Below are 13,795 nucleotides of genomic sequence, written 5' to 3'. Positions count from 1 at the left end.
ACGGAACCGTATAGGCAAGAAGATGATCTTCAAGTTGCATTTAACACATATTTTTAAAAGCGTCCATCGTATTCTCGGTTCAGTTTGGTTGGCCCCTCTTGAAGATACTTCACATTTTTTCGTTCGACAGCTTTCTTCTTCCAACACAACGAAGTAGTGTATAACTGCCTGAAAATCAAAGATCAAAATCTCCGGAGCGCGAATTAATTTACTACCACTACGGTACTCTCACTTTCCTCCTCGGATTGCCGCTGCAACGTCGCGGTTTGGAGATGGAAGGAATGTAAGATATGCTCCTGATGGAAAACCCACTAATTTCCACTTTGCTGCTGCAGAAAATGGGTTGCAAAAACCGACCCTCGTCGTCCACTGAAGTGTAGAGTGTTATATGGTGGAGGACGAGTGGATTATTATTTTAAAATAACCCGGACTCGCCGGCTCGTTAATCGAGGCGCAAAATTGACGACTTAATCGTCATTAACATCATCATCATCGTCGATGGCGGCCCATCTCGTTTTGAAGAAGCACACGCCCCCTCCCCCGCCCCTTTTCGTGCGTTTCGCAATGTCTTTCCCTTCCATTGGTGATGCAATTGTGGAACCTCTTTCACGTGTTGGGCCGGAAATGGACGAAAAGTGAGAAGCCAGGTTGTGTCTGTTAATGGTTTCTTAAATGAAAACTGTTCGCGTTTCGGACTGTACTAAAAATAAGTCGATCCGTCCCGCCATACACTCGATGTGAATGATGTGTCTGGTTGGTGTTTTGATAAGTAATTTAACGACTAGAGCCCGGTGCCGGGGTGAGCTGGTCTTAATTATGACAGCCGTGTGAGGGACGTGCTTGTTGTGATCCCCGAAAGGTCATCTCATGCATAATCTAATGGAATGGGCCCCTGAGTACTTCGGAACTCTCTTGCACTCTTTGGGTGGCCAATCGTTACACGATGCTTTGAATAATTCCTTCTTCCTCATGGACGTCTCCTACCGTAATCACAAACCTTCCCAAGGGTGCCTTTTCGCCGATGGCATGCGCTTCCTTTGGAAAACCACTCTTACCGGCAAATCCCACGTATCTTTAGATGTGATAATGGCATTGCGCACATACCGGTTTAATACCGGCCGCAAGGTCTTTGGTGCTTTCGCGTGGCTGTTGTTGAACCCGCACAAATCACACACACACCCTTCGCCTTTAGGCAACACGACCCCAGTTCCCACCACCCGATGGCTTGTGGCCCAATCTGGTTGCATCGTCGATCAAACCAGTCTCTCTCGCCTCGATTCCTTCGGATGAATGGAATGAATTAATTATGTTGCGGTATTATTGCTACCGGCAATGCACGCAGTCGGTGCAGTTCATAAAACCCCTCCGGGCTGGTTGGGTGGTGGGAGTGACGCCACCACAATCACACATATGGATGCAGTTGGAACCAACTAATCGTGTGCCACCCAGAACTGGAGGAAGAGTGGAAGACGGTAGGGACGCGATGGTTTGGTTGTTTGGATTTATGTAAATGATCGCATCTCAACAGCAGCCCCCCCTTCGGCTGCCGTTTGGAAGTGGAGTAGTTTGTCCCTTCCTTTGCAGCACCCTATTATTGCCACTCTGGCGAGAAATTGGAGCTACGGTACTCGCGAATGAACGATCACTTGAGGCTTTTACGGTGGTACTGTGCAAGCCCAGTATTGCATGTCTATTTGCCGGCGATAGGTTTGCTGGCGGCGTTTTATTCGTCATGGCATGGCATGGCAGTCGTCGTGTTCGGGAAGGAAACGCCACTCCAACTCACTCCGGGAGCCCCGGGAGCTAGCTGCTGGTTGGTTGCCAGCAAAAAGGGTGGGCTTTGATTAATGATCCCTAATTGGCGGGAGAGGCCCGGATTGCGGATTTGCGGCAAATTCATACTTTGTTACCGATTTCCCAGAGGTGGTGGTGGCTGGCCGACCGTGCGCCGGAGGATGAGCTTTACGCGATCGATCTTGCCACGAAGGGAGAGTTTTCCCCATCTGCGCAATTTCACCCCAGCCGTAAGCCGAAAGCGCTTTTCCTACCGAGGAAGGAAGTGAATGAATGTTTTGGAAAAGCCGAAAACATTTGCAAACTGTTCAATTGCGCTAACGTGTTGAGTGCATGAGGTGATTGCGCAGACATTATATCAAGGTGGAGTAATATATATGATTTTTCCTTTATGACTACCGGTTGGTTGGCTGAGAGTGATGGAAGGTTATTATTCACCAATGCAAGTTTATTAATTAGACCCAATCAAACAAAACACTTTTCGCTAAATTTAAAAGCCTTATGCCTTCTATTGTGTGTGTGTGTGTGTGCCTTCAGGGGTGGTGTTTATCCAATCTTGGTGGTGTAACACGTTGGAAATAGATTATCGAAAATGGAAATCGTTGAAGTCAACGTAAACATCCGATTAATCCGACAACCCGGAGCAAGAAGGTATTCATTTAGTTCCGGCAGGTCGGAAATCAAACGGCTTGGCTCCATTGGGGAGTGCATTCGAATTATGTCCTCTGTATATGTATCTCTCTCTTTCCCTTGAAGGGATCTTTGATATGATATATTTACATCATTACTGTCAGCATTTTACTGTGCAGAAGGAGAAAATGAAATCCCATTTCCACCACCGGTGTCTCCACAACCCACCACCCAGCCTAGCCTGTACATCATCTTAGCCCTCACGAGTCCTCTTTCCCTCCCATTCATTGGGCACTTTCACGTGTTGCTTTGTCAACCGGGGTTGATTGCGATTGGGAGGGAGAAGGAGTTGTTGAAAAATCTAACGTTTACCTCCATGTGGGGGAGGAGGGTAGGGAGGGGAGGGTATTTTACCGTTGGTAAGTGGGCACTTAGCCGTCACGACGCGGGTTGGATGGCGACATCATTTGTCTTGCGCTAATCGTGAAAATTTATCACAAATTTTCCCCTTTACGTCCTCTTGCAAACGATCTTTGATCTCGCGAGGGAGCTCTCGGATGGAGTGGAAATCTGGCGGCTTTCGCGAACATGACATTTTCCTTCCGACGTTCGTTTTTTTTTTTTGCACGGTGACCGATCAGTGACCGAATGCCAGATTGGAGCTCGAAGTCTGGTAAAGACATCATCTGGCGAAGGAGACTTAGGGGAGAGTACGGAGGAGGGTAAGCATTGCACATCCGACGTTCGATTTCTACAGCTTGCACTTGCACAGACTTGCCTACATCGTTTGTCAGGATCTTCGAAGAAAAGGAAATCTCACGATAGTCATTTGACTTGTCTTTCTTGTGATATCCGGCCCTTTTGTGCTGTGCAAGTGCAAAATCGTGTGCAAAAGCTTTATTCACGAAAAAAAAATCTCGCAAAATCTTACGTAACGTAAGTTGAACAACGTTCAAACGAAGAAAGAGTTGATCGGATGATGGTCGGGCTAGCAGTGGGGTGGCCTTTCATTTTCGTTTTAGCACAAAAGAGTTGCTTTTCGGCTTTTATTCTTCAAGTAAAAGCAAAATCTGCGTACGATAATGGTCTCCCGTGGCGGGCCATTTTTAAAAAGAAAGGGAAGACAAGCTAGCGAACGTCTTGAAAGCATCTCCAAACACGTTAACTTTCCCCAGCACGGGCGCCTCACTGTGGCCGAGTTCGATGGACACAAGGAAACTTCTGTTTGGGGTTAATCTTAAGGGTGCTTATTATGATGTACCGCTTCCATTCAGGGGCCCATTTTTGCAGATGGCTGGTTCGTTCGTCTCGAGACAAACGTATGGCCCACCGTCGACAGCATTATTTTGTTCGGAACTAATCGGGGCAACATATTTGGGCAAATGGCAAAGCAGGTTTCGACGTAACCAAATACGAATCTGGATCTGTCAATCAAACAGGGACCAGGATTAGTTATGCTCCCTGGGGCCGTTTCTGCCACAATTGTCGTTTGTTTGGATTCCTGTTTTGGTGGAGCTGGCTGCTGGTTATATAGTCCAGTTCCTGCCCTATACTCCGTTGCATGTCTGGCGTCGTAATTTTGACGTCGACGTGCTGTGGAGTTATTTAACCGGCTTGTCTACTACTAGCCGGTCCACCTACTCCAGTACACGAAGCCCCATCGAACGAGAAAGCAAACTAGGAACACATTTCAACTCATTCTTTCCTTCTGGGGGTGGACTATGGTCAGCCAGGCTGAAGTCACCCCACGACCGGTGTGTGTAGTGCAAATATTGATTCGTTTTGCTAGAGCCACAAAAAAAAGGTTATGAGCGTACCTTTTTCGTACGCCACGTCGCTAACGTGGTAAATATATCGATCTGCAAATACGATGTGACCTCGTCGGTGGGAGGTGTACGGGCCTGGTGGGCAAAGCTGCCGTCACCTTGCAAATGGCGTACCAGGTGTAGCCAGGCCAGCTCGTAGAACATCGCCAGTTTCTCACGTTTGCCGTTACTCCTCAGTTGTCTGCGCCGCTGTCTGCATGTCGTTGGCTCAACGATGGCTCGATGGTCCAGAGAGTCGTGTCCTGTCCCCTACACACTCCCAGCTCTGGGTTCTTCTAATAATATCGGATGATTGATGAGGTCATTGTTGGGTAATTGGGCTGGTGGCGGTGTGGTGATGGGGAGAGACTTTAGGCCCGAGCTAGGGCTTTTGCACGGAACATCCCCGTACATCGAAAGGTCACAACCTCGTCTGTCAAGTTCGACGCAATGGAGAAGCAACCATCCAGGAGGTTTGTGGGAATATTTGCACCAGGATTGTAGGAAACGGTTTTCGATTCATTGGAATTATGTAACTTTCCAATGTGTCCAGCTTTTCGTGGTGTTATTTAAGATTCGTCTTTATTTTTCTTGAAAGTTTAATGGCCTACCGTAGCATTATTGATGGCGTGATGTTTCTGAACTCTTGAATACCATTTCAAAGGCGTGGTACTCAGCTTATTTATCAAATTTTCATACTAACGCACCTAGTTTCCTTAATTTCTCCAATAGTTCAATTAATTTATGTTTCTTTCTTCAAGCTAACTTTTTTCTTCTTTCCTTTATCCACTGCTGGCCCGGTGGTACTACTATTTATTGATATCGTGTTCGAGAAACAACATGAGAACGTCCGGCGGCTTATTGCATTAGCAACTCGACATGCAATTTGGTGCTTAAGTCGTAAACTTCGGGCCCGCTAAGTGTTTGTGCGGTCATTGACATTGCCGTTCCAGCTCATCGCAGCCAGGATTCTCATGAAATCAATTAGAAACTGGACAAATTGATCGTGGTCTCTACACTGTGTGTTGTGCGTTAGCTGTTCTTGCCAACCGCAAACGGAATCGGTAGCCCGAGTTACGAGAAAATGTCTTACGTTTTGTGGTTTACGTCTAGCGCTCGCATAAATAGGGCTTCCTCCGATGGAAATAAATACCCACTTGCAGTACTGAACCGTACAACCATCCCCCGAGACACAGTGACGAGAGACCGCCGACGGGTGATTAGATCGATAAATCTTGCTTCCTCGAGTCTTGCAGAAGAGCCGCAGCGCCGGGGGTCATTGTGACTGGCAGGCAGCCAGCCAGCCCCGCATCGATTGCGATCGATTTGCAAAGCATTCCGACAACTTCCGTTCGTCCCTTAGGGGGAGGGAAGCCGGTTTCTGTTTTGTCGCCGTGCAAAATCATTCCTTCGCCGCAAAATGCTTGCTGCATTCCGCCGTTGTTAATAATATATCAGCCATGTCCGGCCAATCGGAAGGGCTTTAAAAAAAACAGAAGGAATTTCCGCCACAATACGCTGTTTTATTCGATTTGTTACTGCAAGGTTTCGCTATGAAATCGAACGATGAACAAGAATGCTAGACTTTCATCGGTCTCTACAATTGATGTTTGTTTTTCCTTCATAAAAATAAGGTGTCAGAAGTGTGCGGATGAAAATACCTCAAGTTTTACTCTCTTTAAAAAAAGAGAGGACAGGTTTTATCACTGCCACATTTATCATCGAACAGTTCTTTTTTTTTGTTGCTAAAAGGTGGTAAAAGGTGTAATGACGGGATCAAGCCGACCCTTTAGGCTGTTCCTTAATAATTATTGTCCTTTGGAATATGGAAGCAAAAAAAAAACGGTTGGAAAAAGAAAATAATTTTTCATTGGCCTTTTTTTCCCGTTGAATCATTACTCCTTCGGATGGCTTTTGCATCGTTGGAACGGTTTTTCCCGCGTAAAAACGAGTCGGTAATCACTCGGGGATAGTGGGGGTTAGCTCATAAGAAACCCAATTTGCTTGCAGGCCGGACTAAGGTCGGTTAATGACAAAAAGCGTTGGCTTCAAATGGTTGGAATGTTTCATTAAACGGCCCCCCGGGCGAGATGCATTAGAAATGGAGCAGGGCGAAAACAATCATTTCGCATTGGTGGTTCGATTAGTCTTCGGATTCCGGGTTTCGGGATTTTCGGTGGTACTTTTGCTTGAACAATTTGACCACAGAGAAAGTTTTGTCATTACATTCGTGGGAAGTGGTTCGGTACTACCATGATGTGTATGCTGCATTGAGGAAAAACTAGGGTAAACAATTCACAAAATGGGAAAATAATTGGGTAAACTTCAACTCATTCGTCGTTTGACCGTTAAACGTTTTGATTGTATGTTTTTTTTCAGGTCGACTTTTTGGTTCTGATCCCAGCGCAAATGCACCTCGCTCGATCGATGTTGATTAAACTTTAAGTCACCTTTCGTTCACACCGAACGTGTCACACCCACCGTGTTTTGACAAATGGCTGACAGATTGGAGGTAACACCTACATTATGCCACGAAACTTCCTCCGATCTGCAATTCACCAACGGAATGCTACTGAATGCTCTTTCGGGTTGGCTTACACACACACACACCCCATCCACTTCTCGAAGGTAGCAATCACGTGACTACCGCGAGTCGGTTCGGGATCGTGACTCAATTAATATTAATTTTCCCGTCCAGGTCGTGAGAAAGCGCTGGTAGATGAATGAACCGGAAGGAGTACTGGTGGTGGTACTCTCGACCCAGCAGACAAACGGCAAAAGACTATTGCTTCTATCCGACATTAGATTTGATCCCCTCGACTTTTTGGTGGAAGCAAGACGCGGGGGAGGGATTTTTATTTTCGGAGCTGCGGAGGTGATCTCTTTTTTCCAGTGCTCTTTTTCATTAACCTGCCGGCGCGCGATATAGGTGATCCATTACTTTTTTGATCGCCAACCTCTCGGTCTCGACGAGGCGTGGCGTTGGATGCACGACCGGAACCACCTACTTTGAATGGGTGGAACTCACGGAATTTGTTTGGAAAACTGCGCCAGCTCACGAACTTCTCTTCCGGTCTAGACAGGAGTCGCTACCAAGGAAGAAGCTGCTGAAAGCGAGGGAAGACGAAAGCAGTAACATCATCGGGTTGTTTATTCTTTGTTGTAATTTTCGAAGGGTTGCCGGTTGGTTTTTGTCTGTTCCTTTTGAAGTGAAAGTAAAATAACTTGTAGCCACCCAGATGGAATAGGAACTCTGGTATTTAAAAATGAAAGAGAACTCCCCAAGTGTCCTTGAGGTGCAAGTAATTATGATGAAGATATCATCACCAACCTTCGACTGTTGTTCATGCTTGGTTTGGAATGTTTGGTTCTCTTGAGAAATGTTTTACACTGCTATACTTACTCTACTCTACTTTTGGGAACTACTCCATTGCGATAAATTCGTGATGAAATGCATTGAAACCAACGTTGTGCAACGTTTCGTTTATCATCGGAAAAGGTATGCGGAATGTTGCCAAAACACTATTGGCATCTCGTGCTGCTGCTGCATCCACTCGGAAAAACGTGCCACGAGCAGCAAACCCCTTTGATTGTACTTCTGTACCTTTTTGTGTCTCTTCGTGTTTGATAGCTGAAGCGAAAAGTGGCGTTGACCTATCTCTTGACTCACCCAGAAGTTGCAGACGAACTCGGTCACGAAAAGAGACCGCCCTGCTTGGCATCGAATGCTGGTATAGGGGTGGGTAAAAACTGTTCCCCGCCGTTGCTGGTCTTGATAGACAGTGGACGTAAACCTATTGAACCAAATCATGAAAAGAGGCCTCGACTCGTTTGTGATGAAGTTGTCTTGGATGATGTAATACTAGTGTTCGATTCGTTTGATTCGTTTGATGAACAGAGTAGGCCAGGAAAACAAACCGAAGCTCACTAGATTTCGGTAGCAAAGACTAATAGAAGGAAAGGGATTGAAAGACAATTCCATAATGATCTAAATATCTTTTCAACCCATGTTCTGCAGCTGTCGTGACCCGTTAAGGGGTCGTATTCAAATGCTCATTTTATCGACAGCCAAAACACCCACGGGGTAGCCGTCCGTAGATGCAGTCGCTGCAGTTGTGTGCATCATTATTTAGCTGGAGCATGCGCGCCGACTGCCCTGACCCATGCTCGATATAGACCGAGAGAGAGAGTGACGTGGACGTTCGCTGAAAATAGCATAAGGAAAAACGGCGGAACAAAAAAAGCAACCACCTCCGGCAGGATGAAAATAAAATGAGTTTTCCATCACCATCATTCCAATTTCTCCCGCTTGCGTTTTGTGTTTGGGAGGACAATATGTTCCTCCATCCGACAGAGGAGGATTACACCGTGATAGTAGACCCCGAAGCGAGATGCAAGTATATACACGTCATCAGCTTCCTCAAACCGAGATCAGGACGCTGATAAATTACCGATTGTTGACAAAACCTGCAGCGGCTATAATTGGAAGCCCATTTGTGTCGCTCACGCCTTGTCGGTGCCTTGTCATTATGCAGTGTTTTGCTAATGCGCTTAGAAAAGAGGAACATACGCTGCATAGGTATGTAAATGTGATCCTGATGCTCATGCTTTGAGCTAAATTGATTCCGAAAGAAGCCAACTGCACGATACCGAGATGTATGGTGCGGTATCGATCGAGCACCGTGATTAGACGTCGTTCGAATAAATAATTCTTTGTGCGGACGTCGGCTTCTGGTTCCGCCATACAATGGTTCCTTAAACCGCCCATTTCTTAAGGTTATTTCCTTTGTTGTGGGTTTTAATTTATTCAACTACCGAATGTTACCTATCGTGCAGCAAAACGTGTGGTCACGAGAGGTTGGATTGATTTAGCTTGGGAGAAAAATTAAACATGCCATTGTGCGGTCAATTTCATGACGTTTAATTTTGATTGATGTCCTTTTCTTACTGGTTTAGCCTTTAAACCTTTTAACATAAATTGGTTGAATTCTATTTTAAAAACAACAATTCTTGAGCGACAGTAACTAATTGTTCCCGTTTTATAGTTTGTTACTTTTTGTGGTAGGAGATGAGATAGTGGTTGAACAAAGAGATATTTTTAAAAATGAAATATGACTCTTATCTTTTTCTTCTCATCAAGCAAAAGTACGTCGTTAAATAAAGCAAACACCAAGCACGTGTCAGTTTCTAATAATAACTTGTTTTGTTAAAAACAAACTATTACAACATATTATTTGTACAATGTTGCTTCCCTAATTTACGGTTAGTTAAGTCATCGACGTGTTCAGATATCATCCCTGAAACTTTCTTGTCTCTTTGTTCGTGAATGTCACGTTGTTGCTGGCATTTTTGGTTGTTGTATTTCGTATACCAACTCAAGGAGGGCCACACAGCTGTAAATAAATGGTATGATTGTCCCAATTCTCATTTCCTCTTTATAAGGTTTCTTTATTCACCGCGGTGCATTTTTCGAGCAAGCGTCTTCGGTGGATTTTACTTTATAAAATGATACTAACCGCTTTTGTATTTCCATCTTCTTCCATTTCATTTTAGATGTTTGCTCTGCGTAGCGTAACCACAAGCGGATCGACAGCGGCGGTATCGTAGTACGGTGGATCAGATTCATCCAAACGGTAGTAGCAGTACCTTTGTTCTACGGGTGAAAACCAGATCCGGCTGCTGCTGCCTTTTTGTGTGTTGCCTCTTCATTGCCCTTCGGTGCTGCGAGCGAGGGAAGTACTACTTGCCTGGAAGAGCTCTGTCCGCTTTGGATAAGCGGGGTGTAGTTGACGGCAATCAATCGAAGGCAGAAAGTGAAGCACCACAATTGAAACGTCTTCATCTGATATAGAAACCGTTCATTCGTGTTTACTTCTTACCGACCGACGACATCATTCAACGACGAAACTAACTTAAAAGGGTTTTAATCATTGTTACAGTTAGTATTTAGCGAACGTAAAGTAGTTTGCATATGCGAGAGTGAATACGAAAGCAGCTCATACGAAACAGTGAAAGTGGTTATCGAAAAGAAAATATAGTGAACGAGAAGAGAATAATAATTTATAAATCGAAAAGAAAGGAGCCTTCATCGTCGTAAGAGGGTAGGAGTGAAAGTGGAATAAGGTTTTCTCTGCCTAGGGATCCTATTTTAACCTGCCTCCCTTGGTCCGGTTGTTGTCTGCTGTTTTCATTCAGCTCGCCACGACGGATCTATCCGTGACGGAAGCAGACCTCCCGGAAACGATACGACCTCGGCAGGAGCGAGAGGACAGCGTAGAACCGCGAGACGTCTATCTTCAATATTCATCAGCAAATCAAAACATGAAAATGGTGTTGTCACAACGGCAGCGCGAGGAGCTGTAAGTATAAGTTGATCGCTTCAAAATAGATTCTTAGGAACTTGCCTGGAAAACAACTAGCCTAGAAACGCACCAACGCCATCATCCGTCATCGTTAACCAACCCAAACGGAAAGTAGGTTTCCTTCCGCTTTCGTCTGCGTAGAGCCGTGGCTAATATTAGTTCTGCTGTCCTCAAAAAATGATATTCCTCCGTTACGGCGTTAGAACTTTGGCGCAGCGAGAAGGGCGAACCTTTTAATGGTTGCGTCGGCAACATGGAAGAGCGTGCACGCGTGGGGAACAAAATTGTGCCATAAAAGCAATCGGAGGCCAGTCGGTCATACGCTTTGGGGGCGATTGATGTGGGAGTTATTTATATTTACGTTTCACTTTCACCTACATTTTAGTCCACACCATCGACGGCTCGAAGCAAAGTCTCCTGGACCGGCGCGGGACATTAGTGCATTAATTTATGGATTGCTTAAGAATAATCCAACATTTCCTATCCTTTGCTGTTTGGCTTAGGAAGTGCGTGATTACTCTGTTTTTTACAGAATTCATTTTGGACTCACTATTTTTATTAGCAATATAACAGGATTATTGCATAGATGCATTCAAAAATGTGGTTTTAGGCTTCCATTACTAGATTTTATGGCTATTTATACAACTTTTATCACCGGAAGTTTGACTTTTGATATTATCAGTCATCGTGGCTTCAGAGATATGGTAAATGCTAAGGGAAAGTTTTATGGTTTCGATTATCGTTTTGAAACCACTTGAAGTTACATCATCCTAATTTAAACGAATGTATCAACCGAATCGTTTTACCATGTGTAACTACCAAGCGGAGGAATTGTTCGGATCATGTTAAGCACGAATCGATCGATTAACGGTCGCTTTTCACACCATTAGTTTTCTTCCATTACCGTCCGCAGCGGGGTACGGGGCGCCGCAAGCGGGGAGGACGGCAGAGAGTTGGAGGTGGAAAAGTAATTTATGTGAAGATAGAGAGTGTTAAAAATACACGTGTGGATTTCCACCGGGTCCAAGCGCGGGGCGTTGGACAACTTGTTGTTGCGCGCTTCCCAAAGTCCGGATTAAAACACTCGCACATCACTATTTCACGTTGGCCCCCGGTGGAGACTCGATCGATGCGACGATCGAACGGCGGTGCAGCACAGAAGCGGCACATCCGGTAATCCCTTGGCCCGCCGAGACTCACTCGCACCGTCCAGCTATATATCGCGTTCGAATAGAAAAGTGTGACACTTCGCGAGTGTGCCTTGCGGCGCGGGGAGGACAGAAGGGGGTGGCCGAAGGAGGAAGCGACTTTTTATGGTTGCTTCGTTTCGGAAGGCGACTGCCTATTGCGTGTTACGAAATGTTGGAATGCTGAGAGTGTGCCTGGGCTCTCTCGATGCACGAAAGTAGCGTGCGTATTGGGACATTACTTTTTTTCCTTCTTACTTTTAGCTACACACTCGACCATCGACCTGACGGCGGCGGCGACGGCGATGATCATGGTGGAAAGTCGGTGATGAACCAGAGGAAGAAGCTACGGACAAATAAAATCGATTCGATGGATAAAAGTCCCAATACGGGGATGGCCCAGCGACGGCATATGGCTTGACGAGGCTTGAAAATAGGTGGGAAGAAGTGCTTGGAAAATGAAACAACACCTCCCGCGGTCTTTTCGGGAGGAGAGAAAAGTGTCATCCGGTCGGAAGAAACGGGCCCTTGATCGTTGGTGATTGGATCGTGTGAGATTGGTGACGATGGTGATAATTGGTAGCGCAGCATCTTTGTCACCACTTGTAGTGCTTCCTCCTGACATTTGCTTCCCTACCAAGTTTTAGGAAAAGTGGTTCATTGTTATGGATAAACTTCCCTAACACTTAGCTTTACATTGACCACAGGTAATGCTGCTTGGTTTGAAAGCTAAACCTTGTGTGCATAAAATACACATGAAAACTGTTCACCATGATGGTTAGTGATAGAAAACGCGACGGAAGATACGAAGGATGCCGCTGGCGTTGAGTGGCATTTTTGGCAATCATATCTTTTGCCCGCGTCCGTTCACCGCACGAGAAGACACTTTCGTGACTAATTCTCAGGTTTCCCCCGTAAGGTGCGCCATTAACAGCAGTAAATGTTTTGTCAACTTGTTGCAGACGGCTCGAAGTTTAGTGTCGAGACTTGTTGAGGAAGTTTTATTGGTTGCTGGAAGTTAGGCGACAGTAACATTTTTGCAAATTTGTATGTTTTGGCTGAGGAGAAACCGTGCCTGTTAGCAATTACGGGAAGTTTGTCCGTATAACGGTGGATTTGCATCTGCGCATGTTTGTCTTTTTTACTTACAAACAAAACGAATCGCAAAAAATACAGCTCAATGGGTATAAATTGTAGATAACATAGACCTTGGCTCACCTTTTTGCGAATGAATGAAATGAGCTAAGGAATGCTCACAACCTGCCGTACGATCTTTAAAAGCGGCCCACCACCACCCCACTGGTACTAACATCGTCGTTGTGCATCGTTAAGCGACATCGCGATGGTTTCATTTTTTTTTTCTTTGTGCCTTCAGCTGATTTCTCGCCGAACAAACCGCAGTCGATGGTGTGTAAATAGAAGCAACAAAACCCCACTGAAAGATGATGTAAATACAGCTACCCCTGTGTGCGTGGAATATCTTTTTATGGTTTGTATACGCAACGTGACATTGATCATGCGCGATCACCACTTGATCTGCTAATAACGACCGTTTCGCGAAATAAACGCGTAGGTTGGAGTAACCAACGAAACACCATCAACTGAAACAGCAGGCTAGGCAATGATGCTAGCGCCATCTAGTAGAGCGACGAAGCACTGCACGCTATGCGTTACAAAGCGTTACTATTGTTGCCGTTGATTCATTTTGAATTTTACGAATGGATTTTCTAATACTGATGTTAGGTTTCTATTTTTTCTAATATTGAAATGATCATATGCTAATATTTCTGACATTATTAGATGCAATACAAAAATAATTCCGGATAGTTATGCAATTTACAATATTATTTCGACCAATGGGAAGAGTCATTTGATATCCTTTATTTTAAAATCACTTAAAACAGTTTGTTATATAGTTGAAAGTTGGTCGGTATGTTTTTGTGGAACGTTATATCCCAACCGAATTAACTTAAATAACATGCTTGTTTTCTTTATTAAGTTTTGTTTTTGGGATAGA

The 13,795-nt window shown here is 45.0% G+C and overlaps 1 protein-coding gene across 2 annotated transcripts in view; it reads left to right on the top strand.

The window, feature by feature from the left end:
- Positions 1 to 13,795, top strand: part of LOC131289731 (lissencephaly-1 homolog) — a 34,137-nt gene that overhangs the window by 9,546 nt on the left and 10,796 nt on the right. The window contains exons 1-2 of one of the 2 annotated variants that reach the window (XM_058319037.1): positions 9,803 to 9,862; positions 10,169 to 10,588. In XM_058319037.1, coding sequence (XP_058175020.1) covers positions 10,551 to 10,588 — 38 coding nt within the window. In that variant the 5' untranslated portion in view covers positions 9,803 to 9,862; positions 10,169 to 10,550. Of the gene's footprint in view, positions 1 to 9,802; positions 9,863 to 10,168; positions 10,589 to 13,795 lie in introns of those variants that run through there. The other variant, XM_058319036.1, reaches the window with a different exon arrangement.

Source organism: Anopheles ziemanni, chromosome 3 (genome assembly GCF_943734765.1).
Source record: "Anopheles ziemanni chromosome 3, idAnoZiCoDA_A2_x.2, whole genome shotgun sequence".
NCBI classification, from domain to species: domain Eukaryota; kingdom Metazoa; phylum Arthropoda; class Insecta; order Diptera; family Culicidae; genus Anopheles; species Anopheles ziemanni.
This window is presented reverse-complemented; position numbering and strand designations above follow the sequence as displayed.